The sequence below is a fragment of the Colletotrichum karsti genome (genome assembly GCF_011947395.1).
Source record: "Colletotrichum karsti strain CkLH20 chromosome Unknown Scaffold4, whole genome shotgun sequence".
Taxonomy (NCBI): Eukaryota; Fungi; Ascomycota; class Sordariomycetes; order Glomerellales; family Glomerellaceae; genus Colletotrichum; species Colletotrichum karsti.
The window spans coordinates 571,555-596,908 of NW_024065904.1; the positions used below are offsets into that span (position 1 = coordinate 571,555).

A 25,354-nucleotide genomic window follows, 5' to 3' on the forward strand; every position below is an offset into this window, starting at 1 on the left:
ATTTCCGACATGCAACAGCCATGTATCCTGTGGCCAACATCGCTGCGCTCGCGTCCCGTATTGCGACCCTCGACAGGAACAAGCTTTCCAAGCGTTGACGGGAGAGGGTCGCCGCACCGGGGGAGCGCAGCGATGGAATTGGGCGGCATGTTGAGGCCGGGGTGTTCGACCGGGCTCTGATAGGCATTTGGACGGTAATGAGAATTGGCTGGGTGGGCCGATAAGTTAGCCGGAAGCGGAAGGTGAAGAGGCGACGCTGCGGTGTGCCCCAGGTCGCGTGGCACGCATCGGCAGTCCGGCAGGAACCTTTGTCTCCGGTCTGCGATCCGACCTGCGCCAATGGGAAGGTGATCGGGAGAGGCAAGATTGAACGGTCATGGTCTAGAGGTTGGGCCCGGGGACTCGCTATTCTGAGTCGTGAGCCGAAGGAGTTGGTTCGCTGGGGAAGGGCGAATGTCGAACACACAGAAATTACCTGACAAACTAGCCCTAGCAAAATAATGATTGTTCATTTTAGCAAAGTTATCTTCAATACTGCATGGAATATTATGTTGATGCGTAACACAGACGCTGAAGTGCCCTCAGCTGGTTTCGAACCAAGACAAGTGCTTTGGAACCACCAACTAACTACGAGGTCAGCCAGTGATGATACAGTCCTACGTAGGGCCTCGGAAGCAGGAGCTTCTTTAGCAAATCAGGGTGTTTTCGTCCTTCGGCTTCATGCATTTTGAGACGGTTGATTGGGAGCAGTTTGCAGGGTCGATGTCGGCTCATTAAAGTCGGACGCGACGTGGTCTCAGGAGGCGATTATGAGATCTCATGAGATCTCAATGGCAAGTTCCAATCAAAGTGCTCATGAGTAGGCGGGGCAAGTAAGCGCGATGAGAAACCCGAAGTTGACCATTCGATATGATGAGTTTTGGTGAGTGATGCACTTTACCAGAGTATTTTCAGCGAAGACTCGCTGAAGGCCGAAGCATTTCACTGGTCAAAAAATTGGCCAATGATATTGTCGGAAAGGTAAGCACCCGGCTAGGAGCCTAACAATTGAGGCCACCATGGAATTCCGGCGGGAAGCTCCACAGTCCAATCCAAAGCTCCGACGACATTTCCATATCGATTGACTACCGACGACCGAACCATTTGCCCATCACAGACCCCAATTGCCGTCAAAATGGCCGGAGACTCAGCACCAAGGGGTCCGTATCTCCGATTCCATGCTACACTCGTGTCGCGCCGCTAACTCCCCTCCAGAGGCGACCCGCGAGGAGATGCGGGATGCCAAACTCCCCCTCGCCTACCGCGACAGCTGCGCCGGCCTCCTCATCCCCCTCAACCGCTGCCGCGCCGACACCTTCTACCTTCCCTGGAAGTGCAGTGTGCGTTCTGCTCCGTTCTCCCCGAAACCCGGCCATCATGCGCTCCCCCGAAACCTCGATATACCCGATCAACCCGAACCTTTTGAGCTAACCTGCAATTTTGCGACGACTAGGACGAGCGCCACAGCTACGAGAAGTGCCAATACGACGAGTTCAAGAAGCGTGTCGCCAAGATGAACGAGCTCCGCGCGGAGAAGGGAACGAGAAGCAACTAGAGGGCCGGGACGACGACAGCCCGGGGCGGCCGCGTCTGTGTACATAACCTGTTATTTGGAAGGGCCAGGGCAAAAGAAAGGTCGAAAAAGGGATTTGGACTTGCCACGAGGGTCATAGAACGAGCCGAATTCACGTCATTGCGAAAGCTCTCCACGATTTTCCCCGGTGTCCGAACTTGCGCTTGCGATTACCAAAATGATAAGATGCGGGGGAGGGGAGGAAGAAGGGGAAGGGTATCGACGCCATGGGTATCGAGGCTGTGGCTGACAGCCGCTGGTATTCATACAGTCGTTGCGTTCCTGCTGCTGCAAATGCGAATAGACGGGTCTGTGAGATACGTCTGTCCTGGTTGTTATGGGTATGGCATGGAGATTTAAGGTAGTTTTCTGGCACTGTCTTCTAGCATGCGGACTCATTCGAGATCATTCTCTTGGACTCGCCGCATGGGGAGTTCATTCCATATCGGACTTTGATTTCGTCACTGTCTAACTTTCGTACACTTGCGAAGTTGAGTTCTGACCTCACCTGGTTCGACAAAGGGTTTCACCTGCCATAGCCTCGTCCACAGCCAGACCGCAGCCTTCTATCAGCAACGAACCAGCTATCAAATCCCTGCCTCGCTCCAGCAAAAGAATAAAACGTGGTTAGCAATGCTCCTTATTTTGGACAGTCTCGCCGTTGAAACGCGGAGGGCGCTCAAAGAAACGCTTCCAAGCAGTTCAAGCAGTTTGTTTATTTAAGAAGATACCCTGATCCAGCTGTCCAGCCTCCACAACAACACCAATTTGAATCCACCTAGGAATTGACGCAACGCAAACTTCAAACATGGTCATTCTCTGCGGGATTTGGCTGGTGATGTGTGTCTTTGTGTTCTTCTTCACGCTCCTCATCTGCCTCATCGACTTCGTCATCCTAGGTCTCTACGCTGCTGGGGTCTTGGCCCTTTTCGTCGTCCTCCACAACATCGCGACGAGTTGGCCGTGGGATTTCTGTGAGTGTTAGCAGGCACTCTACTGAGCTCAAACACTGTCTCTTGCACTCCAGTTCGGCCCGACGAAGACGAGGAAACAAGATGCCGGTCGGATTCTACAAAATTCTAGTCGGGTCGGGACAAGTCTGAAGTTAAAAGTCGGCATTGACTCGACGAAACTCCCTTGAGCTATGAATATCATAGAGCAAAGGGACCGCAGTGTACTTGGAGGAATACCACAATATGGGAGTAATTAGGAAAGACTTTGAACATCACCAACGTCTCCCTCCACCCCTGAACGTTCGAGATCTACCGGCTACGATCAGGATGCCACTAGTTATTGAAAGGGGAAAGCTCTTTCCTACGCCTTCATCGTCAAAACATCGTGTAGCCTTGGCGGTGGTTCTCATGAGCATAGAAGCATCAAATCGTCCATGAAGATATAATGCTGTGGTGGCCGGTAATTGTTCCGTACATACATTTCTCATTATGAGATACAAGCAATGAAAGATGAACCCGAAACCATTACAGAGTGCCCTAGCATATCATACAATGCCATCAACCCTCCTTGGCGAAAGCCTCTGCCAGACCGGTAGTCCCAACAGAGGCCTAGAAACAAGGAAATCACGGGCGTCGCGTGTAAGCAAGCTTAGACAGCCTACTTCTCACGACTTTCCACAATCAAACGGTGCAGCTTTGTGACAAACATCCATCTGAAAGACAATCTGAGAAAAGTTTTCTCCTTACTCACCACTTCCACAACCTTCTCTCAATCACAAAGCACAACAACCTTCCAGATCCAGCAGCAAGATCTACCACTTCATCGCCAAAAATGATCGTACTCGCCTGGATTCTCAGGTGGATCATCAAATGGATAATCGGCATGATCATAAAGTACACCCTCAAGATAATCCTCAAGGCTATCCTGGGCCCCATTCTCGTGGCCTTCGGCTTCGGCCCTCTCGGTCCCATCGCCGGTAAGTCTATATCCCGAACCTCGAGACCACAAGCTGACTATACCCGTAGGCACAATCGCCGCCTGGTGGCAGGCCTGGTACGGCGGTTTCGTCCCCGCTGGCAGTGTCTTCTCTTTCTTCCAGTGGTTGGCGATGGTTATACTCTGAGCCGCGAAGGCGGCATTGGCGGGGTTTGCTGAGCCTACCTAGGGAGGGCGAGAAGGCTCGGGACAATAACTGCTTCCATAGGGGTCAAATGGAAATTTCAGGGGATAAAGAGTCTCGGCATGATGACGGCTGGATCGTTCGACGGCTTGTTCCTAGGCACCAAGATGAAGGAGATATAGCAGGACTACCTCATTCTCGCTGGTACTTCTCAAGATACCATATCTATTTGGAGAAAGAACATACTGAGTCAAGCCAACTTGTTGTTCTCGTCGCCATTCAACCAATGCATGAGTCTCAGAATGCTCTAAATGGAACTGCACAAGCTTCGATTACATCCAAAGGCTTCAACTTAGAAGATGACGCCAGACCACCACGCATGAAAGCACGCTTTGCTGCGCCTAGCCACTACATGCTCCAGAGTCAGGACATCTTTGTCACATCACATGAATCTTCCGGCTGCTTAATGAAGCTTGGAAGATTCCAGCGGCTAAGCCTCGCAGTTAAATACCCAGGAAGGCTACTTGGCTATGTGCACATCCATCTCTCCCAACAACAGAAACTCTGCCGCTTCATCACCAACACAATGTGGATCTATGATCACGAAAACACCGGCCAATACAGACCCCTCGGAACACTCGACTACTTTTATGTCTTCTTGAAATCAGCCATCACGTTTTGCATTGTTTCCGGAATCGTGCCCCCTACATGGCCCAGGTCCGCCAGATATGCGTTGATAGGTGGACTGCACAAGGCCCTGATCAGCTGGATGAACGGCGATAACCCCTTCACTGGTGAGACTTCTTCCCCCATGTTGCGTAATTCTTTTTAAGTCTCTCGCTCACTTTGCAAAGGTTTCTGTGGTGGCCTGATGGGTGTCGCCTGGCTGGCTGGAGTCATTGATGTCTTTCGAGGCCTGATTCTCATTGCGAGCACTGAGCTCAAGTTGCCTCTTATTCAAGTGGACGCAGAGGAGTGACCCGACTCGCCTTCCCATGGCCTGGTGAGTTTCTCTGCTTTGGTGGGATTCGGCCACTCAGTCGTTTCTGGGGCCATCTGGTAACCTCTGATTTGGTAGATTGCTTCCCTGTCGTCCTGGGCGGTGGAATCGGAGGACTTGCATTGGCCAAGCCGCGAGCTCTGGCCAAAGGCAAAATTCTGTGGAACTTGGCAGACATGGCCAATGGTGTGTGTGGAATCGAGCTGAGCAACATGGAGATGGGAGCATCGGGACTGTCAGTTCAGGAGTACTGCTAGGGGCTCAATGTCAACGAAGGAAATTGCGCCACCGGACAGGCCTCCAGAAATACAGCTCTCGAGACGGAATGCGAATCAAAAATGTGCAGCTGCATGGGAAACTTGAATGTGAAGCACAAAAGACTGCGTTTTCAGCGTCGATCAGTGATGTAACAGTCCTCGCGATGATGTACAGCGTATCATTATCAATTTTTCCCTAGCCTCAAAACGCCCGAACAAGCCATCCCACGGGGGAAAATCATAGATGCAGAGCAGCTATTCCTCCGAAATGCCACCAAACGCCTCCTTCTCCTTCTCCTTCTCCTTGCCCTCGTCGTCCGTCACGGGCGCCGTCGTGTTCCACACGTCCTGCTTCAGCGCCTTCTCCTCCTCATCTTCGACAACGCCAAACTTGGTCACGCTGAACTCGGGCATGCGGCGCCGCTCCTTGCTGAGGATGCCGCCGCTCTTGCCCACCCTGCGCCGGCGCTCCTGCTCGGCGTCGCGCTGGACGGCCGCCGCCTCGCCCGCGGCGTCCAGCATCGTGCCCTCGAGACTGAGGTAGCCGTGGTCGCCGCTGACGCCGACGTCGAACGCCTTGATGCGGAAGCGGACGCGGCCCTTGACCTTGTCCCCGTTGCCGTCGACCCAGAAACCGGTGGTGTGGATCTGGCGGACGGCGCCGTGCTCGTTCTCGGCGGCGTCGGCCTCGGCGTTCTCGTCCTGGGCGAAGGGGTCGGCGGCGTACTCCGCGGCCTCGGCGGAGCCGGCGTGGACCCAGCGCCACTCGGGCGGCAGGCGGGCGGACTCGATGCTGGCGTTGAACTTGCCCCAGCACACGACGCCAATGTGGCCCTCGTTCTCGAGGTTGATGCTGCCCTCCATCCAGGCGCCGCGGCGGGGGATGAAGAGGTCGACGTCGACGGTGACGTAGCCGAAGCCGACGGCGTACTCGTCGACGGAGACGAGGTCGCAGCGCTCGCTGTCGGTGGTGGCGGCGTGTCGGCGGCCGGGCTGCTCCGAGAGGGCGACGTTGCGGAAGGCGAGGAGCACGCCCTTGAGCTCCGGGACGTAGCGGTTGACGAGGGGCTCGAGGTGCTGGGTCGCGGCGGAGGTGCAGGGAGTGTCCCAGCCTATGGGGTAGATCGGGAGGTATAGCGAGACGGTCTGGGAGAAGAAGGGGTACTGGGGCTTGGAGGGGGTGTCTGGCGGTTGGTGGACTCGGGATGTTGATTTCGTCTGCTCGGGCTCGTCGACGTCCATGGCGTTGTCGTCGTCGTCGGCTGCTGCTACTACCGGCTCTGGCGACGCGGCCTTGGACTTCTTGCTCTTCTTCTCCTTCTTCCCGCTCGAAGGCTCTTCGACAACGGCATCCTCGAGTCCTTGGGACTTGCGCTTCTTCTTCTTGTCCTTCTTTTCCTTGCGCTCGGCGTCGGAAGCGTCGTCGGCCTCGCCTATTGACTTCCTGCTCTTGTCCTTCTTGTGTTTTCGCTCGCCGTTGGTCTTTGCGGAGGCCTCGTGGGAGAGGTCCTGTGAGCCGGCCGGGGTATCATCGTCGTCGTCTTGGGCATCTTCGTTGGTCACGCCCACGCTCTTGGATCGCTTGTGCCTGCGCTCCTCGCCGTCGACGTCCTCCTCGCGCGAGCGCTTCTTCTCCTTCTTCTCCTTCTTGCTCTTTTTTTCGGACTTGTGCCCGTTTGTCACGGGGGAGTCAATTGCCGCCATGGCTGCGGTGGGACGTTGGCGAATTGTGTATTGTCGTCGGCGCGGGTCGCGAAGGACGCTGTTTCCCGACTCTCGAAATAAAAAAATAAAAAAAAAAGTCGAGCCGGACCAAAAAAAATTTCGAATGAGAGTTCACCGATCGGTGGTGGGGTCGCCCGTCTCCCGCTCTGGGCCCGTCAGCCTCTCAGACAACACCGTCCGGGCAGGGGTATCATAGGGTACGTACCCGGACCGGTGTCTTTCAGCACCGATGGCCTTACGGCCCGGCCTGCGCGAAGGTGAAGTATGTGGATTCATTTATAAACATGTTTTCCAGTAAGAGAATTTTCAAGATAAAAATGCAATTGCTCTAGCTATATGCGCATGTTCTTGAGGGGACATCAGACGGCGGCCAGCATCGGATAGCAAAACGTGGGGTTGGTTGGTCAATCAACAGCTCTCGCATCCAGGTTCCCCTCTTGTGCTCCTCCACCAACCCAGCACGCCTTGGAATGGCGTCAGTTCCGAGGGGTCGGAGCTTGACTTACAAATGCAAGGTTTCAGCGGGGTGGCTTTGACGTGCCGCTATCGCTGATAACTGAAGCTATAAATCCACATCCTCCTCTGCATTGGATCTTCGTGGTTGCTTGGTGACATCCACGGCCTCAATTCCAACGGAACTGCTGATTGTAACCCCTCTCTTGACAACCCCGCATAATCTGTAGTTCTTTAACCAACCACCATGACCTTCACGCCTTCCAAGATTCTCGTGTTTGGTGCGACGGGCAACATCGGCCTGTTCATTACGGAGGCTTTGCTGGATGCTAGCCCGTCATTCGGTCAAATTACCGTCTTTACGTCGCCGTCAACGGTGGAAAATAAGGCAGAGCTGCTTGACGGCTGGAAGAAGAAGGGAGCAAAGATCATCAGCGGCAGCGTCGACGATAATGAGCAGGTCAAGGCTGCGTACCGGGACCACGACACCGTCGTCTCTGCCCTGGGAAGGAACGTGATCGAGAAGCAGATTGACCTCATCAAGCTGGCCGAGGAAACCGACTCGGTCAAGTGGTTCTTCCCGTCAGAGTACGGCACAGATATCGAGTACAGTCCCAAGAGCGCCAATGAGAAGCCTCACCAGGCCAAGCTCAAGGTCCGCAAGTACATCCGCGAGAACGTCAAGCGGCTCAAGTACACGTACCTGGTTACGGGTCCTTATGTCGACATGTTCCTGTCACTCTCCCCGGTTGCACCGGAGGCCGGGGGTTACGACGTGAAGAGCAAGAAGGCCGTTTTGGTGGAAGACGGCGAGGGCAAGGTCGGCTTGATCACCATGAAGGAGTGAGTTCACCAGACACTGTTCCTAACTGCACGTTACTAACCCGTTGATAGCGTTGGCAAGACCCTCGTGGCCTCGCTGAGACACCCTGACGCGTCATTCGACAAGGCGCTCAAGGTGCAGTCGTTTGTCGCGACACCCAAGGGAATTTTGGCCGAGTTCGAGAAGCAGACTGGTGCCAAGTGGGACACCTCGTATGTGCCGCTCCAGAAGCTGAAGGAGGCCGAGGAGAAGGCGTGGGCTGATGGCGTGCCGTTTGCGACCATTTTCACCCTGCGCCGCATTTGGGCTGAGGGCGGCACGCTGTATGAGAAGACGGACAATGAGAGCATCGGCGTCGGCCCGAACGATGTTGAAACTCTGCAAGTTGCTGTCCAGCGGGCGTTGGCCAAGGCTCAGTGACTATCGACCAAGCTTTAGGTATCAGATACTCTGAGTATTTATGAATCGAAATGAGACTTTGTGAAATATCATGAACTGATGGGCTCTGGACACCTATGAAGCGAGGTGAAAACCAGTTCGGTCGCTCTGACTTTTTAAGAATATGAGGCAAAATATTATTGCGTGTAATTTCCAGATGTAGTATTTGATATATAAATTTGTACGGATAAGAGATGTATGAGCTCCTGTTGTGAAAGAACATCTCATTCAGGCACCTCAAGACCCCTCAACTCAGCTCCTGACGCTACCTAATTCAAGCCGCACGGGCAGCTACAGACGGCCGGGCGTTGATCGTCAGCGGGCCCCCGCTTGGGGAAACCTGGAACATGGGGCGCTACTGCGTAACAGTGATGTGTAGCAGCTGTCGAGTGACATGCGGGCAGCTGTCATAAGGTGACCTGCCGCCGGCACCTTTCTCGCTTGCTCGTCCCGACTCGTCTTCCCCTCCGGACCCCTTCGTTCGTACAACGTAAAAGCTTCCTCACACAACATTTCTGACCCAAGCATACTTTGGACGACACGACAGCAAACTCGCGAGAGAGACGTCCAAAATGGCTCCCTCGGGTCTACGACAGTGCATGCACGATGTCAGCCTTTACCTCCTTGTCTTGATCTGTGTCTCGACACTGGGCCCCCTGCAGTTCGGCTTCCATCTCGTACGTATTGCCTGCCAGCTCCATTTACACTTTCCTCGAGTCCCTTGCGCGCAGAACACGAGCTAACGAATGGCAACGCGATCCAGGCCGAGCTGAACGCGCCCCAAGATGTCCTCACTTGCCGGAAGAAGTCGATCCAGGCCAAGACCACCATGCTGAAGTGGGTTCACGCCAAATCGCCCGATACCGAAAGCTGGATCCCCGACTGTATCCCCATGACCGACGCCGTCTTTGCGACCGTTTCCTCGATTTTCACCGTCGGCGGTCTGGTCGGCGCACTCTGCGCCGGCCCCTTCTCCTCCAAGCGCGGCCGACGCCCTGCCATGCGAGTCACGGCCATCTTCTACATTATTGGTGCTGTCATTGAGACAATCGCCGGCAACGCACCTGTGCTGGCAATCGGCCGCTTCTTCACCGGTGCCGCTGCTGGAGCTTCCACCGTCATTGTCCCTCTGTACATCAGCGAGATCGCCCCGCCCAAGGAGCGTGGCCTGTTCGGCGCCATGACACAGGTTTCTATCAACGTCGGTATCTTGGCCGTCCAGACGCTGGGCTACTTCTTGAGCTACGGAAAGGCATGGCGCTGGATCTTGGCAGTGGGTGTCTTCATTGCCCTCGCCCAGGCCTCCGGCCTGCTTCTCGTACCCGAGAGCCCGGCTTGGCTTGCTGCCAACGGTGACGCCCCCAAGGCCCGCCGCACCCTGCAGCGCATCCGCGGCAAAGACTTTGACATCAAGGAGGAGGTCGAGGCCTGGGATGCCGACAATGCTGTTGCCGAGACAGAGGGCCTTTTGGCTCAGAGCGACGCGACGCCTCCTACGTCGCCTGGACTCCCTAAGAAGAGCTCACCTGTTCACCTCGGCTTCTTCGAAGTCGTCAAGGAACCGCTTTACAGACCTGCGATCGCGGCCGTCGTCGGCATCATGTTCGCACAGCAGCTGTGCGGTATCAACTCGATCATCATGTACTCTGTGTCTCTCCTGACGGATCTGTTACCCGTCAGCTCTGCCCTGCTCACGATTCTGATCTCTGTCGTCAACCTGATTACCACCGCCGCGTGCTCTCCGCTACCTGACAAGCTGGGAAGGAAGAGGTGCATTTTGATTTCCATTATCGGTCAGGGCACAAGCTCCTTGATTCTTGCGCTGTCGATCAAGTTCGGCGTCAAGATCCTCTCGGCCGTGTCTGTTGTGTCCTTCGTCGCGTTCTTTGCCGTCGGACTCGGGCCAGTACCCTTTATTCTTGCGTCAGAGCTGGTCGGCCAGGAGGCCGTCGGTGCGATCCAGTCTTGGTCCTTGGGCGCCAACTACGTCGCGACCTTTTTGGTGGCCCAGTTCTTCCCCATTGTCAACAACTTCCTCAACCAGTTGTTGGGTGGCGCTGGCTGGGTGTACTTCATCTTTGCCGGTTTTGCGCTGCTGTTTGCTCTTTTCGTGTCTGTCAAGGTCCCCGAGACTCTTGGAAAGAAGGACTCGGACGAAGTTTGGGGACGAACTCGTCGCCTCGACTAAACCATAGAAAGCCTCAGGATTCATTTATCTATTTTTAATGGGAAGGGGATAAAAGGCGTCGTGGGTGGTTCATACATTATTGTTTTTTTAAAGTTAACTGTGAAATAATCTTCTGCTCCTGATGGCTTGCTCCAGCTGAAGAATGCCTGCCTTGACGCCATCAACGATAAAGATTCGGCTGCCCTTCTCCTTGCCATAGACCTCGGTTGCCGAGTCACGAATGATTTCCTCAAGACCAGCCATGCCTGCGCATCCCATCACCACACAGCCAACGTCTCCGCTAGCGAGAAGCCTTTTGGTGGCCTGCTCAAGCTTGACCTTGACTTCGGCCGGGCTGACATGATGGAAATCCCCAGCCGTCAGCCCGGTCGTCATGACGCCACCAAACTTGGTGTTGTCCGTCTGGACAGCCTGACCTAGATAGCCGTTCACGCCGTCGCTCAGATGCTTCTCCCAGAAGTCACCCGTGGTTACCACACCCCATTTCGAAGACGCAGAGCCCGAAGAGATCTGAGGCAACAGTGACGTCGCAGTGAGCACACTAGCCTCGAAGATGCCAGTGACGGCGAGAGAGGCGTGATACTGCTGTGAGAGCTTCTCAACGAGTGTGTGAACGCTGTAGCACGCAACGAGAACGCCGTCGAATTTCTCGAGCTCTTCGCTGCTTGCGAGGTCTTTCAAGACAACTTCGGTGCTGAGTTTAATATCGGTGTCATCGTTGATGCTCGCCGGGCTCCCGGACGGTGCCGTGTAAGTGTGAATCTCAAGAGACTGAGCCAGCCGAAAAAGAAAAGAAAGATCAGCCTATGATGTTTTTGTCATGCCGTATTTGGGCACCTTCAACCCCAGCTTACATCGTGCAAGGGCATTCCCTGGATGGCCTTCTCCATGCCCCTCGTCATGTCCTCCGACGAGTTCGGGTTGATCACGAGGATCTTGATGTTTCTGCGTAGGAGTCGGGTCGTCATGGTGACTTCTGCAGGGCGTGATACCGGATGAAAATTTTGGAGTAACTCTCACTGAGAACATTCATGAAATAGGGACCTCCGCGGCCTTAAAGCTGGTGGTGTTCATGCCGAGTCGGCGCTTTTCTGTGGAGAATGTTCCGTCAATGTGGGGTCTGCCGGTCCGGTCACGCTGCGCACGCTTGAACGGCCCTTTGGAGCTGGCTGCGGGGTATCACGTGACGCTCTCACAGGTGCTCAGCCACCGCTGTCTGACGATCCAGTTGCTGGACAGCTGGAAGGCAGCCAACCCAACCAAACCCCACTATCGACGACACAGACGTAACAGCTTCCCTGGGTGCTCTCCCAACTCAACCACACCTCTCCCTATCCCTCGAAAGAAGCTCAATCTCTCTGCCCTGCAGCTTCTGCTTTCACAATGGCAGCCGAGGCCCCCATCGGTAAGTCTCAATGCCGTTCCTTCCTAGGCGTCCAGCAGCTATCGTCGTCACTGCTGCCACCGCCGCCGCTGCTGGATGATAGTCGGGAGGTGGCTGACGCAAGATGCAACCACAGTCCTCGACGGAGGAACCGGTTTCCTCAAGGTCGGATACGCAGCGCAGAACTTCCCCGAATTCCAGTACCCTTCCATCGTCGGCCGACCGATCCTGAGAACCGAAGAGCAAGGCGACACCAATGACTTGGTCATCAAGGACATCATGTGCGGTGACGAGGCCGCCGCCGCCCGCACCATGCTCCAGATCAGCTACCCCATGGAGAACGGCATCGTCAAGAAGTGGGATGACATGCAGCACCTCTGGGACTACACTTTCTTCGAGAAGATGAAGGTCGACCCGACCGGACGCAAGATCCTCCTGACCGAGCCCCCGATGAACCCGCTGCGAAACCGCGAGCAGATGTGCGAGGTCATGTTCGACCGCTACGGATTCGGCGGTGTCTACGTCGCGATCCAGGCCGTGCTGGCGCTCTACGCCCAAGGTACGTCGACAACAGCTTCACAGCCTTGCCGTCGAAGGGCAATTACAAACACGACGAGGCTAACTGGCGGCTCCTAGGTCTCAGCTCCGGTGTCGTCGTCGACTCGGGAGACGGCGTGACCCACATCGTCCCCGTGTACGAGTCGGTCGTGCTGAACCACCTCACCCGCAGACTGGACGTGGCGGGCCGAGACGTGACGCGCAACCTGATTGCGCTCCTGCTGCGCCGCGGCTACCCCCTCAACCGAACGGCCGACTTCGAGACGGTCCGCCAGATCAAGGAGAAGCTCTGCTACGTGTCGTACGACCTGGAGCTGGACAAGCGCCTGAGCGAGGACACGACGGTCCTGGTGGAGAGCTACACGTTACCCGACGGCCGCGTGATCAGGGTGGGAAGCGAACGTTTCGAGGCGCCCGAGTGTCTGTTCCAGCCTCACCTCGTCGACTGCGAACAGCCCGGTGTCGCGGAGCTCATCTTCAACACGATCCAGGCCGCCGACGTGGATGTGAGGGCGTCGCTGTACAAGGCCATCGTGCTGTCGGGAGGTAGCAGCATGTACCCCGGCCTGCCCTCGCGTATGGAGAAGGAGCTCAAGCAGCTGTGGCTGACGAGAGTGCTCGGCGGCAACCCGGAGAGATTAAACAAGTTCAAGGTCCGGATAGAGGACCCACCCCGCCGGAGACACATGGTGTTCCTCGGAGGTGCGGTGCTGGCCAACATCATGGCGGACAAGGAGGGCATGTGGGTGACCAAGCAGGAGTGGGATGAGCAGGGCCCGCGGGTGTTGGAGAAGCTCGGCCCGCGATAAAGCGAAGGCGTGGCCGAGGGAGTCAATCATCCTGGGAGCGCTGGTTCTTGATCTTAGTTGGTAGAGTGGCATGCATGCGACAGGTTTTAGAGCCTCTTTTTGTTTTCTAACGAAAAAGTTGATGAAGTCTTTTTACGCCCCTAGCATCCCTAGGTATCCAACGTTGTCTCGTGAAGTTGTGCAAAGCTGCTAGCTGTATTAGATTAGGCCCATCCGATGTTCTCCAACTCCAACACCGTGCCGTGGTCTCTGTGAATGGCACTGTAGTCGGTAAGGTAGCACGCGCCTCTTGCTCGCGCCACCAAACACACGGTGACGGCCTTACGGAATCGAAGGGAAGCCACGCCGCCTTGCTGTTGCTGCCAGGTTGAAACGTCACTTCAACTCATTCCATTCCTACTCTCGTCACCAACTTCCTCTCGCTCGCTTTCTCACCAAATCGTCGACACCTCTCTCGCTCGCTCTCTTTTTTGGCCCTACCCCTAAACCTGGTTTCCCCATAACCCCAATGTGACTCTCGTCTACTGGACGCTTCTCCGCACATCAAATCGTCATCGTCCGTGAATCGCACACAGTTAACCCCGAAAACACTCGACTCGTGCCGCACGCGCGGACGCCGATCATCGCATACAGCCAGCTGCCAGCAACAACACTCCGCCGCCGTCGCAAACTCCCTCCACGGCTTTGGTTGGGGCATACTTCGCGCATCGCACATACTGCCCCTCCGGCTATCAACAACTGGATACATCACCCGCCCTACTATACCGCCAACCCGGATATCCCGGTCGACGTGCCCGCCAGCCCGCCGCGCGCCTCTGTGGCACGCGCTTTCATATCCTGCCCGATCTCCGAATCTCACTCACTGCTGGGCCCCCCGCGCGCGCAATCAATTCGCCTATCAAGCTCAGCCAGCGACGGCATAGGTAGCCGTTGGCTTTCGGGCAGAGCTCCCGGTTTCTCCTGCGGCACAGGACGCAGAGGAACCAGAACCAGGCAAGAGAACTACGGATCCAGAGCACCAAGCACGAGCACAAGCACAAGCACACTCGCCCGGCCTACGGCGGGATATTGCGACATCCTCTCCTCCACTTTCGCGTCTCGAAGCGCACGCGCACGAGGCTGGTCCCTGGCGTGAACGGAGACCTGTCTGAACCTGACTTGCTTGAACTTCGGCAAAGGAGCCTTGGCCTTTTATTGACGCGGAGCTTCGGCTGTCCTCTCCGGTCTTGACACTGGCCTCTATCCCAGATCCAGGCTTTCTGCCGGACAATATCCACTGGAGAAGTAATTGAGCAGTCTCCATTTCGCCACTTGTCGTCGGACTTTCCTCGCATCGGTGCGATTATCGATAGCAACAGACCAGGTTCCCGGGACCGAGCAGTTCAATTGAGTTTTAGCCTCCATACAGGGGCGAGCTGAAAAGCCACAATTACGGCTGCGGCATCATACCACCTATTGGACCTCTACTTCGAGACTTCGAATCTGAGAGACAGCCTCAGGCAGAATACAGAAGAAAAACGCTCACGCGGATAACGGCGTTGGGGGTCGTTTTGGAACTTTGGAGCAGCGGACTTGTTTGGATACAGGACACATCAAAAATTCCCACAATTGCAGGGACCATCGTACGGATCACCACATTCAGCCACAGCTTCACCGTCATTGCCGTCGGATGATGAGTCTGACGAACCCGCCTTCTGTCGCCTCTGGCCCCAGCTCGGTACGGACGGGCACGTTGAAGCGGAGCGTCCAGGCCGCCTTTGAAGGTGAGTTTTATTCGATGTTTGCTTGTGGTTCGGTTCCAACTCGTCGTACATTATTACACCATACACGATCGGTGAACTCCGTCTGTGGTCGGTTGCCCAGACGCTTTTTGCCTTGCCTTACTCCTTCTTCCCCGATTTTGCCCTCTCACCTGACTCGAGTTGTCGTCAGTGTGTTGTTTGGGGCAAAGGCGGATAAGCGCAAGAGTCAAGCGACGGGCGACATGATAAAAAACAGTTGAGCGAGAATGTCAGCGGTGAAGATACAAGTCCGAATATGACGGGGAAATGCGAGATGATATACATTCGTCTTCGGATACCTCCGTCTAATCACATCCCGTCCATCATCCCGCCGCCGCCGCCGAATTTCCCATTCCGCATTGGTTTCTTTACAATTTCGTTTTATCCACAATTTCACATTCTCCTCTCCACGTCGTCGATCGTCGGTCCACCCCCAGCCGGCGTCCCATCCGTCTTCCATTGTGCATCGAATCGTATCTCGCCGTATGCAACCCTCCCACTCCTGATCCTGCACACTACACTGCACTGCACTGCACACACTCATACACACACCTCTCTCTGCTTTGCCTGCCACTCGCTAGCTCTTGCAACACAGCTGCAGACGTACGCTGGTTACAGAGCATTTGGAGAAACATCTGATCAGCTCTCAGGGATCGGGACCGTCGTTACGTGGGCTCTCAGGCTGCATTCTGACCACCCTTTCCCCATCTCATCCCCCGAGTCTCTAATCGTCAAATAGCTTGACGTGTGAGCTCACATCACCTTCGCCTTACGCACCCATTCATCTACAACCCCAGTTCACATCCTTTCGCATCCCGATCCTAGTATTTTCCCCTCCTATCCCATCCTGCCGGGAATCCCGCCCACGACCCAACTTACCTTTTGCATATCTTTTTCGGGGGCCCTGCGCTTTGCGTTGCGTTCGCGTCTCGTCTCTTCTTGTCACTGTTCTTTTTTTCCATCCTTTCCGTTCTCCACTACACCCTTTTCCTCCCCCTTTAAATACTCCCCCCATCGCATCTCACACGAACGCCCAGGCGGAGCGCGGAAAGGCGAACCACACCCAGGTCTTCCCAGCTGCGTGTTTCGGCAGGTGGCAGGCTGCATTCTTCCGCTGCGCTTCCGCTGGCTGGACCGGACTGGCTGAAGTCATCGGCTTGTTTAAAGCTTAGAGGCGCCCGAACCCCGCGAGCTTCTCCAGCCCGTTGCCTCATTCAGCCCCCAGTCCCGAGGCCTGTACCTAGATCGGCGGTGAGCTTTCTTGCCTGAGCTTGCCTTCGTCCTGTCCTGTGCCTCCTCGTCTCTGTGATTGTCTCTCATATCAGCCCTGCGTCGCTGCGAGAGTCTCACCTCATCTCATCCTCTCGGACAAGGAACAACACGGGAGAGAGACATGTGTCGTGTGTAGAGCGAGTGCATATTGTGTTTTTAAAATCCTCTCTCTCGCCTGTCTTTATACTGTCATTTCAGTCCTCCCCGTCTTCATCCTGCATACGTCCTCACCATGTGGAGGGGCATCGGCTACGGCGGCCTGCACAGTCATAGTCACAATTCCTGTATTTGTTATCCCCAGATCTCACTCCGAGTTCGAAAAGTCTCCACATCTCAGACCTCACGTCATACTAACCGCATCTCACAGACCCAGCAGACCGCGGCGTAGGGCACATCAACTACCAGCCAAAGGTCCGCGTTATTGAGCGCTACAAGGTCGTCGGCTTCATCTCGTCCGGAACCTATGGCCGCGTCTACAAGGCCCTCGGCCGCCAGGGCCAGCCCGGCGAGTTCGCCATCAAGAAGTTCAAGCCCGACAAGGAGGGTGAGCAGGTCTCGTACACGGGCATCTCACAATCCGCCATCCGCGAGATGTCGCTGTGCAGCGAGCTGAAGCACGCCAACGTCATCAAGCTTATCGAGATCATCCTCGAGGACAAGTGCATCTTCATGGTCTTCGAGTACGCCGAGCACGACCTGCTGCAGATCATCCACCACCACACCCAGAACCCGCGCCACCCCATCCCCCCGCACACCGTCAAGAGCATCATGTTCCAGCTCCTCAACGGCTGCCAGTACCTCCACGCCAACTGGGTCCTGCACCGCGATCTGAAGCCCGCGAACATCATGGTCACCTCGGCCGGCGAGGTCAAGATCGGCGATCTGGGACTGGCCAGGCGGTTTGACAAGCCGCTGCACTCCCTATTCAGCGGCGACAAAGTTGTCGTGACGATCTGGTACCGCGCGCCCGAGCTCATCCTCGGATCGAGACACTACACCCCCGCCATCGACATGTGGGCCGTCGGCTGCATCATGGCCGAGCTCCTCTCGCTGCGTCCCATCTTCAAGGGTGAGGAGGCCAAGATGGACAGCAAGAAGACGGTCCCCTTCCAGCGCAACCAGATGCAGAAGATCGTCGACATCATGGGCCTGCCCACCAAGGACCGCTGGCCGCTGCTCACCGCCATGCCCGAGTACTCCCAGCTCGCGACGCTGCAGCCGCCCATGACGCCGCACCACCACCCTCACCATCGCGGCCACCACGGCCACCACCATCACCACCAGCAGCCGCCGCCGGCGAGCGGGTCCAACCTCGAGAAGTGGTACTACAGCACCATCTCGCAGGGCGCGTCCAGCAGCGCCACGTCGGCGCCGCAGGGCAGCGCGCCGCTGTCGAGTCTGGGTGTCGAGGGGTACAAGCTGCTCGCGAGCCTGCTGGAATACGACCCCGTGGAGCGGCTGACGGCGGCGAAGGCGCTGCAGCACCCGTTCTTCTCGACGGGGGACAAGCTGCACACGCACTGTTTCGAGGGGCTGAAGAACGAGTACCCGCATCGGAGGGTGAGTCAGGACGACAACGATATCAGGACGAGTAGTCTGCCGGGGACGAAGAGGAGCGGGTTGCCGGATGATTCGTTGGCGAGGCCTGTGAAGAGGATGAAGGAGATGTGAGGGGGTTGGGGGGAGCTAGTTTTTGAAATGGCGTTTTCTTGGTCGGGATTGATATAATTGCATGGGATTGGCGTTATTGGTTTTGCATGGATACCAGTGTGTTAGAATCAGTATATCTATGAGGTAGGAGAGGCCGTGAATTGAGGGTTTTCTGGGCAAGTAGTGAGGTAGCGCCCGATGTTGGTCCGAACATGGCATGATTTCACTCGACGCCTCGCCTCATCGAGATCTGGACATTCAGCTCCAGCCGCCGCTGCGCACGGAATTCTCGTCGACGAAACAGCACGAATACACTGACGGAGACGAGAGGAGAAAGAGGCAGAAGGGAGATGCACTGGGCTATGTTCTGAGTAGGCGGTGATGGACGGCTGCTTGTGTGGACAGTCAGCGAGATGAACCAGGAAGTGGATGCGTTTTCTCATTCTTCTTTCGTGTGAACATCAGTGGCAAATGGCATCGACCTACCAGGTCGTCGTTGCAAGAGAATATGGCATGGGCTTGTACTGTCTTCTATAAGAACTTGGAGTGGCCTCGATAATGAAGAATCTCGGACAGACGCCTTTTTGGCAAGGATTCTCGGTGTGACGGGATCGCATCGAGACCTCGGCATAAGATTTAAGAGAACCCCAAGCAAAGACTATAAATTAATACGTGTCCATCGCAGTCATCATCCTCTCGATGAACAGCCGGAAATACATTCCATTTCGCACTCGCCGGTTTCGGGATGAAGGCCCTCGGTACTCGACATCTCGTTCTAGGGCATCATTCATGTTCTTATCGAGCGATACCGCCGACTTTGTTGATGTGAAACCACGTCGTTTGAGTTGGATATACGTACGGGATACTCGGCCGGCGGCAGAGATACGCGACGAAGATGGCGAGCCATAAGCAGCTTGCTCAATCATCCTTTGTTTTCAAATACATAGACTGTGGAGAGGTCCAGAGGCATCGCGGCCAGTCAACGATACGGGGTCCATTACCCTACATCAAGAACCATGTGCTACCGAAGAGTTCATCCTCGAAGGCATGGCTAGTAGTCAGAGAAGGCACAAGTAGTGCATTTAAATATGTAATCTCTCATTGAATTCTTCCGATGGCTCCAGAGCACTGGTTTGTCGATGAAACGAAGTATGATGTCGTGATATCGGCGTTTGTAATAGTCTAAGCCGAAGTTTCTGTTACGGGTTCGTCTTAAAAGACGACGTCGATGGCTGCTCCTCATTCAAGCTCGGGATCAGGTCATTTCTCGAGAAAGTGTGATCTGGCGATTGGCGCCCCGGGAGCAGAAGTGAATTGACTGCTGGCGAGTGTTCTTCTCGAATGGGATTGGCCGTTAGGTATGAGGCATAATGTTTGTCCAAGGTCACGTGTTTGAGTTGAGTCTGTTGAATACACGACTAGTGGTGAAGAAGGACGTAGGTGAGAAACAGAACCGCATGTCATTGGCGTTTATGAAGTAGTTGTAGTTGGAGGCTCGTTGTGACTTGTGAGACTCGAATATGATGGCATCTGGATCGTATTGCACCTTGAGGAAACCATGATTACATCGATCAGTCTCAAAACAGGGCCTATCGTTACTGAATTTCGTTTCTTGGTGAAAACATCCCGTATTTATAACTTTCTCTTTTTTATTTGTGTTAATCATTCCTCCAAGAACTAGAACATCGCGGCTGGTTTTAACTTATCGGAAACACAGTCTTGCAGTTGATAGACAAAGGAATACTTCAATATATTGGGTGAGTTGTTGCTATTCAAAAACGAGTTTGCCGCCCTTGGTTAGTGTCTGGCACGTGTCGGGAGGCTTCTTCATCATGTTCTAGGCATCGCCGGTATTCCCTTCGTTCTGAACCAGTTGTACATCCAGTGTTGTTGCCACCTCTTCAGCTTTCTTGAGACCCTCTGAAGAATACACAGGCAGAGATGAAATTGGACAGAGAGGGGTCGAGGCGCAGAAACAGTTCGAGATGATGAGCTATCTGGCTCGGCCTGTGTCTCACGTATGTGAATGGATAGCTTCGCCGACGAAGGAGTTCATCGCAACTTGGCCGACATAATTTGTCTTTGCTCGTCGCCTCCCAGACGACGTGTATGGTTTGTTAGTGCTTTATAGGTATGATGTATAGATTCCCAAGAACCCAGAGCAGACGATCTGCCAAGCGCTCCCCATCTCGCCAACTCCGGTGGTCTGAAGGTGGACAAAGTGGTTTTCCATCATGACAGTTTCTATAGAGACCCGGCCCAAGAGAAGAAACTTACAAATAAGCTCTTGATGTTGAATGTACTTTCTTGACACGACTCCAAACTTGTGATGATTTCTACCACCTTTGCTCTGGTAATGCCATTCGTAGCAGAGGACGTTCCTGTTCGGCTTGAATAACAGTGCCCTGGGTCTCTATTGATGCTGTTTCGAAATGCATTCGAGTTATGCAAATGTATACACTGGTAGAGACAACGGTCAAGGACGCGGGACAAGAACCGGTTTCTTGGAGTACGGCCTGTTTCGTCTTCACAGTCTGTACTTCAAGAGATCTTCATACGGATGGATTGGAGACCTTGTCGTACCCAGGTGCTGGTGATTGTAGACATTGATGGTGAGGAGACATACTCGGCCAGCCTAGTCACCTGTTTCTTATAGTCAAGAGCGAATTTCAAAGCCAGCATCATCTCAATAGCATGACACCTGCAACTCTTGACATTGTCTATCGAATCACTCAGCACTGCATATGAGAGGTTTCTCCGTACTTGGCTCGAGGACTGGAAGCTCTCATTTTGCAATACTGGCCATTTGGACAGCCATATATGGTTGTGGGAGGTGCGGTACCATCTAGAGACTTCCCCCGGGGATGAATATCTTGAGCTATGAGAATGGGAGCCAATGCAAAGGCGCAGGAAATCTTCGGCCATCCTGGTTTGGCGAATGGAAGCATCATATCAGAATATCCCCAAGTTTGCGCATCACTAATTGATGAGCAAGGCTCTCGGCTACGCATATTGTCAGAACGGAAGTTGTCCTTCTTCGATGACACTATCTGTAATGTATTCTTGTATGAATTGCGTGACTCTCCAGTGGACAGCTGGGGCTAGCTCGTTCGCCGAAGAGGACCTGAAATGGCTGCAGCAAAAGAAGAGAGTTGAACTGTCGATCAATCGGTCCAAATCAGTCACCTGAAGAAGTCACCCGAAGAATGCTACCACATCTATCTTTATATCTGAGAGCTGAAGGGAAACGCGGTGAACACCGAGATGGTAACTGACGGTCAGGAGCGCTGGTGAACAGCGTTTTAGGAATAGCGGGAGTAGACCAGCCGCGGCCGCCTTCTACACTCATGAAGTGAGACCAATTAAGAAATCTAAGGGCCAGCCAAATCGATACTGCTCATTATGGCCGCATAAAGTGAGTTGCCCCGGGCCCGATTGGCAGACCAGCTGCTGTCTTGCTTCGGGGTTTTGTGCTGACAAGACCACGGAACACTGGTCGAACATCCTTGACACAACCATGACATGAGCGTGTCTTGTTTGTAGAGTGATATGCCAGGTCAAATGATGTGGCATGTGAAGGTACGGCATCTTGGGGAAAGCTGGCGTTGGATGACCAAAGGCTTGGGTAACAGCCGCCGAAGGTCAAGCCATCGTGGAGACAGGTCTCCACGAGATCGGAGGTGGAGACGTGGAGGATGATTCCACTCTCCAACCCAACGTCTTGAGTAAAGTTCATCACAGCAATCCACGTACGACAACATCAGGGTCAAGAGATTGGGGAACCAAAGCATACGGTTGTTTTGATGCATTTCATATTTGAGAGAATCATGAACCCATTCCCCCTTTCACGCCGCGTAGACTCTAGTATTTTATGTGCTCCGACCAACCCAGCCGAAGACACAAGGGATGATGCAAAAGCCGCATTGTTTCTTCGTCGAATAATGCACAAAGCCGCAGCCGGATGGATGACCCCATGAAATAAGGAACCCCCCAAGGAACACACGAGCCCAAGTCGACGACATTTTTCATTTTGATGTACCACCAACGCCGTCCACGGTGCGGATGATCCGGGGAATCCCTCATGCGCCCTGACCCTAGGCAACAAGGCGAACCGCTTATTCCTTCTTCTTCTTGGCACCCTTGACCTTCGCCGTTCCGCGCAGAGTCTTCTGGCGGTTCTTGCGCTGCTTGCCTGTAGAGCGCGGGTAGAGTCAGCCACTGCTTCTCCAAGTTTGATGGTGTCGCCACCCGGAACATCTGTCGGCCCAGCAGCAGAGGGACGGTCAAAGACACATCCAACCGCTGGCAAGCCTTTCGATATCCCGGAGTGACAAAGGGGTTTCGACGTACGCTGCTGTCTGCTGGCCTTCTCGATCTTGTTGGCCTGGCCAACGCGGACCAGTCTGTAGTGGGGCTCGAACTTCTTCATGGCCTCGGGGGAGTCGTAGACGAGGGCGAAGCCGGTGGTCTTGCCACCACCGAACTGGGTGCGGAGGCCGAAGACGTTGATCTGGTCCTTGGTGGCCTTGTAGAGGGAGCCAAGCTTCTCGCGGAGCTCATCCTTGGAGATGTTGGCGCGGCCGGGGTGGAGGATGTCACTGTGCGCGGGCAGTCAGCACGCAAAGTTCCTGTCTCGAAATTTTTTCCCTCCGTGTCTCGCGAATCCCACGCGCCCGCGTCCTCTTCGAAATATGCGCCCGTCGGACCACAGTTGATGATGTATCGAGAATCGGTTGGCGGATTGATGATTTGTTTCGCGTCGTGATGTCGCATCGCTCTTCTTTTCTTCGGTGTTCTCGCGGGGGAGGGAAAAGGATCTGAGGGGCAAACTCACACGACCATCTGCTTACGGCCAAGCAGGGGGTTACGGATGAACTTGCGAGTTCGCAGGGTGACGGGGGTGTCGACGTCCGCCATCTTCGCGGTTGGGCTGATCTGTCTGTCGAGAGGGTTGACGCTGGAGACAGAAAGTCGAGAGGTGTGATATCGTCAAAGTCGCTGGATGGGAGACAGACCACACAAACCTTGGAGGAGAAATGCTAAGCGAGACGGGTGGGCGGGAATTGGGCAGAAGCCCTGAAAGAGTCCGTGCACGGCCTCAGCACGCACAGAAGGAGTGAGTCGGAGGGTCACGTGGGGCTGCCTTCCGTTTGAGAGGAAATCATGTGACTGCGTGGCGTCTCGGCGAATGGCGACGTCTGGAAAAAATAGAAAATTAAAAAAAATCGAGAAGGGGAAGGACGGGAACGGGCACTGTGTTTGTACGGTCCGACCGTCCCTTCTGACTCAGCAGGATTGATGGATCGTGAACCTGCCTATTCTTGTTGAAGTCAATGACTGCCTTTCTTGATATTGGTCACTTGATGGCTCTTCCTATTCTTCTGGAGGTCTTTCATTCCTGACTTTGATACTTCCAAAAATTTGCGGATTCGATCTTGCCACATTTCATTTCAGGACACTGACTGTCTCGATATTTTTTGCTGTCAGCTGCATACATCACTTCATCACGTACCCCGCCAAATCGGGTATCACGATACCCTCACTGCCGACTACATCGATCAACGTCAAACTCACCAGTCCCGCTCAAGATGGCCTTGCATTCTACATCAGACGACTCCGTCAATCGGCTCTGCTCCCAATATCTCCAGCTCGAGGCAACGCTTGATTACCCACCCGCCCAGGTTATCCGAGAACCAACAGCCCAGAATGCAATCTACAAGAGGCTATTTTCAGACGAAGGCCCACGTTACGCTCCTCCAGCCCGATATCGACTGCGAACTCTCAAGGAGCTCGTTGCGATAATCGAGTCCAGTATCGAGGACTGGGACCAGCATGTAAGTGCCTCTCAATCTGTGACACTCCGCGACACGTTCCTGGACGAGTCGTCTAACCAAGCTCAGGAGGTTTCGGAAGATCTCATGACAGCATTATCTGAGTCTCTCGCAACTCCAATCCCTTCCGAGGCGTCTTCCGTCCAGCAAAAGTCCTATGTCACGTATCACCTCAGTGGAATTGAGCAACATTCATCAGATCAGGCGGCGTCCAAACCTGACATCACCCTGCTTGAGGCCCGCTCGCTGATCTCTGCTTCTGGCACCACAGGCCTCCGAACCTGGGAAGCCGCGTTGCACCTTGGACAATACCTATGCGCCAACCGGCAGATCATCACGGGAAGAAGGGTTCTAGAACTTGGCGCAGGCACGGGATACCTGGCCATTCTCTGCGCCAAGCACCTCGCCGCCGCTCGTGTCGTTGCCTCGGACGGGTCTGATGATGTTATCAACAACCTCCCCGAGAGCTTTTTCCTCAATGATCTTCAAGATAGCGAACTCGTCAGACCAATGGAACTGAGATGGGGACATGCCTTGGTCGGAACAGAAGACCAGCAGTGGAACAATGGCGAGAGCGTTGACGTTGTCATCGGAGCCGATATCACGTACGACAAGAGCGTCATTCCGGCGCTTATCGCGACGCTCGAAGAGCTCTTTTCCCTGTTTCCTACGGTGGAAGTTCTGATATCTGCTACCCAGCGCAACGAGGTCACTTTCGAGGCCTTCTGCGGCCGCTGCCGGCAGCGCGGCATGAGCTTGGACTACGTCGACTTCGCTATTCCTGCCAGAGCTCAACAGCAGGGACCGTTTTACAGCGATAGCGTCCCTATTCGGATATGCCGAGTGTCTGCACCGTCAACTACAGGCGTGATGTGGTGAGATCATCACTCGAGCGACCGTGATACTCGGGTGAGGCCATGTCGTTGGTGAATAACCGGCGGCAGGAACGTTGACGCGTATCAATGCATGCGTCCGAGACACTGCCTTAGACTCAAGCTCGGCATCGTGCATATGCAACTTGCGGGAGGCAAAGCAGTCAAGACGATGCATTCCCGCACAGAGGCTAGGCTTCTCTGTCGAGGGCCATTCTGAGCTTCGACATAGATGTCGTCTGGACAGCATAACTTAGAACTTAGCGCAATGACTGCATGCCGAAACTTTCGACAATGAGTCTGACGGGATGGCAGTAATCTCACCAAAGTCAACATGTGAAGCAGGAGATCGCGAAGGCCTAATCAGCGACGTCTGCCAGTGGTCTGACGCCGAATGGCCTCCATCAGGGTGAGGAGATCGTAAGGTTGACAAGGATCAACGATGAGATGCGCGCGAATGCAAGACGCAGGGTCCAAGCTGAGGTGGGAACGAGATGCGTCTCTGGTAGATGGGAATCTTCACCCGTGATGGAGGGGAAATCTCACGACCCCAGGATGGATGTCGTCTCAGAACAGCGAATCATGAGCTTCTTCTTCCAAGGCCGGACGATGAATAGTCGGGGTCGA

General features: G+C 54.7%; 11 protein-coding genes across 11 annotated transcripts; 8 read left to right on the forward strand and 3 right to left on the reverse strand.

The window, feature by feature from the left end:
• Positions 1-1,217: 1,217 nt before the first annotated feature.
• Positions 1,218-1,594, forward strand: CkaCkLH20_01702 (nadh-ubiquinone oxidoreductase b18 subunit family protein; the record flags this gene model as incomplete). The annotated part of the gene is made up of 2 exons (XM_038884421.1): positions 1,218-1,379; positions 1,493-1,594. 2 exons carry the CDS (start codon positions 1,218-1,220, stop codon positions 1,592-1,594), a joined length of 264 nt encoding a protein of 87 aa, XP_038750121.1.
• A 1,803-nt stretch (positions 1,595-3,397) lies between these two features.
• CkaCkLH20_01703 (uncharacterized protein) lies at positions 3,398-3,689 on the forward strand (the record flags this gene model as incomplete). The annotated part of the gene is made up of 2 exons (XM_038884422.1): positions 3,398-3,542; positions 3,592-3,689. The coding sequence occupies 2 exons, from the start codon at positions 3,398-3,400 to the stop codon at positions 3,687-3,689; spliced, it is 243 nt and encodes an 80-aa protein (XP_038750122.1).
• Positions 3,690-4,272: 583 nt separating this feature from the next.
• CkaCkLH20_01704 (uncharacterized protein) lies at positions 4,273-4,665 on the forward strand (the record flags this gene model as incomplete). Its single annotated transcript, XM_038884423.1, has 2 exons — positions 4,273-4,480; positions 4,541-4,665. The coding sequence occupies 2 exons, from the start codon at positions 4,273-4,275 to the stop codon at positions 4,663-4,665; spliced, it is 333 nt and encodes a 110-aa protein (XP_038750123.1).
• Positions 4,666-5,198: 533 nt separating this feature from the next.
• On the reverse strand, positions 5,199-6,647 carry CkaCkLH20_01705 (uncharacterized protein; the record flags this gene model as incomplete). The annotated part of the gene is made up of 1 exon (XM_038884424.1): positions 5,199-6,647. The coding sequence occupies one exon, from the start codon at positions 6,645-6,647 to the stop codon at positions 5,199-5,201; it is 1,449 nt and encodes a 482-aa protein (XP_038750124.1).
• A 721-nt stretch (positions 6,648-7,368) lies between these two features.
• On the forward strand, positions 7,369-8,364 carry CkaCkLH20_01706 (isoflavone reductase family protein; the record flags this gene model as incomplete). Its single annotated transcript, XM_038884425.1, has 2 exons — positions 7,369-7,964; positions 8,016-8,364. The coding sequence occupies 2 exons, from the start codon at positions 7,369-7,371 to the stop codon at positions 8,362-8,364; spliced, it is 945 nt and encodes a 314-aa protein (XP_038750125.1).
• A 590-nt stretch (positions 8,365-8,954) lies between these two features.
• On the forward strand, positions 8,955-10,570 carry CkaCkLH20_01707 (uncharacterized protein; the record flags this gene model as incomplete). The annotated part of the gene is made up of 2 exons (XM_038884426.1): positions 8,955-9,059; positions 9,146-10,570. 2 exons carry the CDS (start codon positions 8,955-8,957, stop codon positions 10,568-10,570), a joined length of 1,530 nt encoding a protein of 509 aa, XP_038750126.1.
• A 93-nt stretch (positions 10,571-10,663) lies between these two features.
• Positions 10,664-11,538, reverse strand: CkaCkLH20_01708 (hydantoin racemase; the record flags this gene model as incomplete). Its single annotated transcript, XM_038884427.1, has 2 exons — positions 10,664-11,374; positions 11,425-11,538. 2 exons carry the CDS (start codon positions 11,536-11,538, stop codon positions 10,664-10,666), a joined length of 825 nt encoding a protein of 274 aa, XP_038750127.1.
• A 512-nt stretch (positions 11,539-12,050) lies between these two features.
• Positions 12,051-13,321, forward strand: CkaCkLH20_01709 (actin-like protein 2; the record flags this gene model as incomplete). Its single annotated transcript, XM_038884428.1, has 2 exons — positions 12,051-12,513; positions 12,591-13,321. The coding sequence occupies 2 exons, from the start codon at positions 12,051-12,053 to the stop codon at positions 13,319-13,321; spliced, it is 1,194 nt and encodes a 397-aa protein (XP_038750128.1).
• A 1,669-nt stretch (positions 13,322-14,990) lies between these two features.
• On the forward strand, positions 14,991-18,045 carry CkaCkLH20_01710 (serine/threonine-protein kinase SSN3; the record flags this gene model as incomplete). Its single annotated transcript, XM_038884429.1, has 2 exons — positions 14,991-15,084; positions 16,742-18,045. 2 exons carry the CDS (start codon positions 14,991-14,993, stop codon positions 18,043-18,045), a joined length of 1,398 nt encoding a protein of 465 aa, XP_038750129.1.
• A 4,094-nt stretch (positions 18,046-22,139) lies between these two features.
• Positions 22,140-22,941, reverse strand: CkaCkLH20_01711 (40s ribosomal protein s24; the record flags this gene model as incomplete). Its single annotated transcript, XM_038884430.1, has 3 exons — positions 22,140-22,216; positions 22,375-22,622; positions 22,859-22,941. 3 exons carry the CDS (start codon positions 22,939-22,941, stop codon positions 22,140-22,142), a joined length of 408 nt encoding a protein of 135 aa, XP_038750130.1.
• Positions 22,942-23,612: 671 nt separating this feature from the next.
• CkaCkLH20_01712 (uncharacterized protein) lies at positions 23,613-24,734 on the forward strand (the record flags this gene model as incomplete). Its single annotated transcript, XM_038884431.1, has 2 exons — positions 23,613-23,858; positions 23,925-24,734. 2 exons carry the CDS (start codon positions 23,613-23,615, stop codon positions 24,732-24,734), a joined length of 1,056 nt encoding a protein of 351 aa, XP_038750131.1.
• Positions 24,735-25,354: the final 620 nt, after the last annotated feature.